At 38.5% G+C, this 3,643-nt stretch overlaps 1 protein-coding gene across 1 annotated transcript; it reads left to right on the forward strand.

Annotated features, from left to right (window-relative positions):
* Positions 1-2,191: 2,191 nt before the first annotated feature.
* On the forward strand, positions 2,192-2,557 carry LOC137946630 (secreted RxLR effector protein 161-like). The gene is made up of 2 exons (XM_068792956.1): positions 2,192-2,306; positions 2,391-2,557. Exons 1-2 carry the CDS (start codon positions 2,192-2,194, stop codon positions 2,555-2,557), a joined length of 282 nt encoding a protein of 93 aa, XP_068649057.1.
* Positions 2,558-3,643: the final 1,086 nt, after the last annotated feature.

Consider the following 3,643-nt stretch of genomic DNA (forward strand, 5'->3'; position numbering starts at 1 on the left):
GGGAAGGTGCATCTTGCTGATGGAGAACATTTGGATATTATCGGTATTGGTAATGTCAGTTTGAGGATGTCAAATGGGTCAGTGTGGAAAATTCACAAGGTGAGACATGTACCAAAACTGATGCATAATATGATCTTAATAGCGCAGCTTGATGATGAAGGTCATAATGTAACTTTTAATGGCGCTGCTTGGAAAGTCACTAATGGAGCCATGGTTATTGGTCGAGGAATTAAAACTAGAACTCTATACATCACTTCTAGTTGTAGAGATACGATTGCAGTTGCTGATGCTGTTACTGATTCTGATTTGTGGCATTATAGGCTCGATCACATGAGTGAGAAGAGAATGAAAGTGCTTCAGTCCAAAGGGAAGCTACCAAGGTTGAAAAATGTAAATATCAGTTTGTGTAAAGGCTGTATCTTTGGCAAGTAAAATAGGGTTAGCTTTTCTAAGGCTGGAAAGGAGTAAAAGACAGCTAAGTTAGAGTTGGTTCACACAGATGTGTGGGGGCCTTCAACTGTTACCTCCCTTGGTGGTTTTAACTACTACGTGATATTTATTGATTATGTAAGCAAAAAGGTATGTGTTTATTTCCTGAAAAAGAAATCTGATGTCTTTGATACCTTCAAGAGATAGAGAGCAATGGTTGAGAATGAGACTGATTTGAAGGTGAAGTATATGCAGTTAGAAAATAGGGGAGAATACATAGATAATGATTTCAAGCGATACTGTGCTAATAATGGAATCAAGATGAAGAAGATCATACCTAGAAAACCTCAATAGAATTGTGTGGCTGAGAGGATGAACAAAACTTTGAACAAGCGTGCTAGGGGCATGAGATTACATGCAGGATTGCCAAATATTTTATGGTCAGAGGCTATTAGCACCGTTGTCTATTTGATCAACTGATGTCCCTCGACACCCTTGGATTGCAAAATACTAGAAGAGGCCTGGAGCTACAAAGAGGTAAACCTTTCTTTCTTGAAAGTGTTTGGTTGTATTTCTTATATTCATATTGATTCTGTTGCTAGAAGGAAACATGATGCTAAATCTACAATATGTTTTCTTATTGGCTATGGTGGTACCGAGTTTGGTTATCACTTCTGGGATTATCAAAGTTGAAAGGTTATCAGGAGCAAAGATGTGATATTCAATGAAGGTGTCTTGTATAAAGACAAGTTGAGAACAAATTCTGAGAGCACAAGCAATGAAGTTAAGAAATTTGAAGTGATTCAGTTGAGAGATCTTCCAGTTATTGCGATAGAGAATATTGCTCAGGGAGATCATGAAAACATACCCCCAGAAGTAAACCAGAAAATTCCTGTGACTGAAGTCAGAAGATCTGCTAGAACTAGCAGACCACCACAGAGGTACTCCCCTACACTGAATTATATTCTTTTGACTGATAAAGGTGAACCAGAGAGTTATGAGGAAGTCGTGTAAGTTGATGAATCAACCAAGTGGGAGTTGGCTATGAAGGATGAGATGGATTCTCTATTATGCAATCAGACATGGCAATTGACAGAGTTACCAAAAGAGAAGAAGACCTTGCAGAATAAATGGGTGTACTGAATAAAAGACGAACATGATGGAAATAAGTGGTACAAGGTAAGACTGGTGGTAAAGGGCTTTCAACAAAAAGAAGGTATTGACTACACTGAGATTTTCTCTCCAGTAGTGAAATTGACTACGATTAGAACATTGCTTGGACTAGTGGCAAATGAACACTTGCATTTAGAGCAGTTGGATGTAAAGACAACCTTTCTTCATGGTGATTTGGATGAAGAAATTTACATGATGCAGCCATAGGGTTTCAAAGCACAAGGAAATTAGAAAATAGTGTGCAAAGTTCAAAAGAGCTTGTATGGTCTTAAATAAGCTCCAAGACATTAGTATAAGAAGTTTGACACCTTTATGAGTATTAATGGTTTCTTGAGGTGCCAGGCAGATCAATGCTGTTATGTGAAGAAGCTTGATGACTCCTACATTTTTCTACTGCTATATGTTGATAACATGTTGATAATAGGTGCTTGCAAACAGGAAATAGATAAGTTGAAAATGGAGTTGTCCAAGAAGTTTGCAATGAAATATTTGGGTGCTACAAAAAAAATCATTGGGATGAGGATTACTAGAGACATTTATGTCTTGAAACTGTCAGCAGTCACCTTCTATACAGCAGGAGCGAGCCAACATGGCCAATGTTCCTTATGCTTCTGCTATTGGCAGTCTCATATATGTCACAGTGTGCACTATACTAGACATTGCTCATGCAGTGGGAGTTGTGAGAAGATATATGAGTAATTCAGGTAACCAACATTGGAAAACAGTGAAGTGGATTCTTAGGTATTTGAGAGGCACTGTTGATTCAACCTTATGTTTTTGAAAGTCAGACATGGGATTACAAGCTTATGTAGATGCTAACATGGCTGGAGACATTGATTGTAGGAAGAGTACAACTGGATATGTATACACATTGGGTAGTACAACAGTTAGTTGGGTCTCTAAGTTGCAGAAGATAGTTGCCCTTTCCAGACTGAGGCAGAATATGTCACCGTGACCGAAGCCAGTAAAGAGATGGTATGGTTGCAGTCTTTCTAGGAAGAATTAGGTCTCAAGCATGGGAAAAATGTGTTGTATTGTGACAGTCAGAGTGTTATTCATTTAGCAAAGAATTTTGTTTATCATGCCAGAATAAAGCACATATAGGTGCGTTATCATTTCATCAGATCGAGTCTGGAGGATGGACTCTTAGCACTTGAGAAGATTCAAGGGAGTCAGAATCCGGTTGATATGTTGATGAAGATTGTTACAATCGAGAAACTGAAGTTGTGTGCAACTTCAATTAGACTTCTCTCTGAGGATTGAGAAGTTGTCGTCATTGTAGAGGATATATTGATGATGGATTAGTCTCCAAGTGGGAGATTGTTAAATTGTGGAGCTTAATTAATGCCTTACGCTGAGTTTGTTGCAGATCGACCTTTGCAGTAAGATCGTCGTGGGGGTTGGAAGGGGGCGGAGCTCTCGTCCAATCCACGATATATTGATTGTTTTTTTATTAAGGGTAGTTTGGGAAATTCACTCTTATAATGCAGTTGCCCAAGCTTTCTCTATAAATTGGGGGGGGGGGGGGGGTCGCTATTAGGGTTTTATGATCTTAATCCTAGGAGCATCTCGAGTTGCAGTTAGAGAGGTTAGAGAGAAACATCTGTAATCTCTTATAAACTATTTCATCTTCATTGTGGATTATTGCAATGACGGAAGATGCACTTCAGGCGAACCTGTATAAATCTTATTGTACTTGTTTGTGCTTTCTTTTCCCTTCTTCCACGTTTATTATTATTGTTCTCGTTAGTTTGGAATTAGGGCGTCTAATTCCTAACATGTAGGTGTGTAGGGGTGGCATCAAGCCGAGCCAAGCCCAAACCTACTTATGTTCGAGCCAAGCTTGATTTAAATATTTTGAACTCGAGCTCGAGCCTAATAATTTTAACCTAGTTCGAGCCGAGCTTGGGCCGAGCTCTAGCTTCAACATACATTTAATGTTTTTTTAAAAATACATGTTAAATAAATTGTATATAAAATTATGCATACATTTTACATAAAATTGGGAATGACCTCTACTTAAAATTAGGCATAAGGGTGG

Source organism: Aristolochia californica, unplaced genomic scaffold, assembly GCF_029961685.1.
Source record: "Aristolochia californica isolate CCGP_79_NKW_82.1479 unplaced genomic scaffold, dmAriCali1.0.hap1 SCAF_12, whole genome shotgun sequence".
In the NCBI taxonomy this organism is placed as follows: Eukaryota; Viridiplantae; Streptophyta; class Magnoliopsida; order Piperales; family Aristolochiaceae; genus Aristolochia; species Aristolochia californica.

Excerpts from the sequence above, each read along its gene's own strand:
- LOC137946630 (XM_068792956.1), top strand. The coding sequence starts at position 2,192 with ATGGCCAATGTTCCTTATGCTTCTGCTATTGGCAGTCTCATATATGTC. Across the intron at positions 2,307-2,390 it reads AAGATATATGAGTAATTCAG|ACATGGGATTACAAGCTTAT; the intron begins GTAACCAACATT and ends TTTGAAAGTCAG.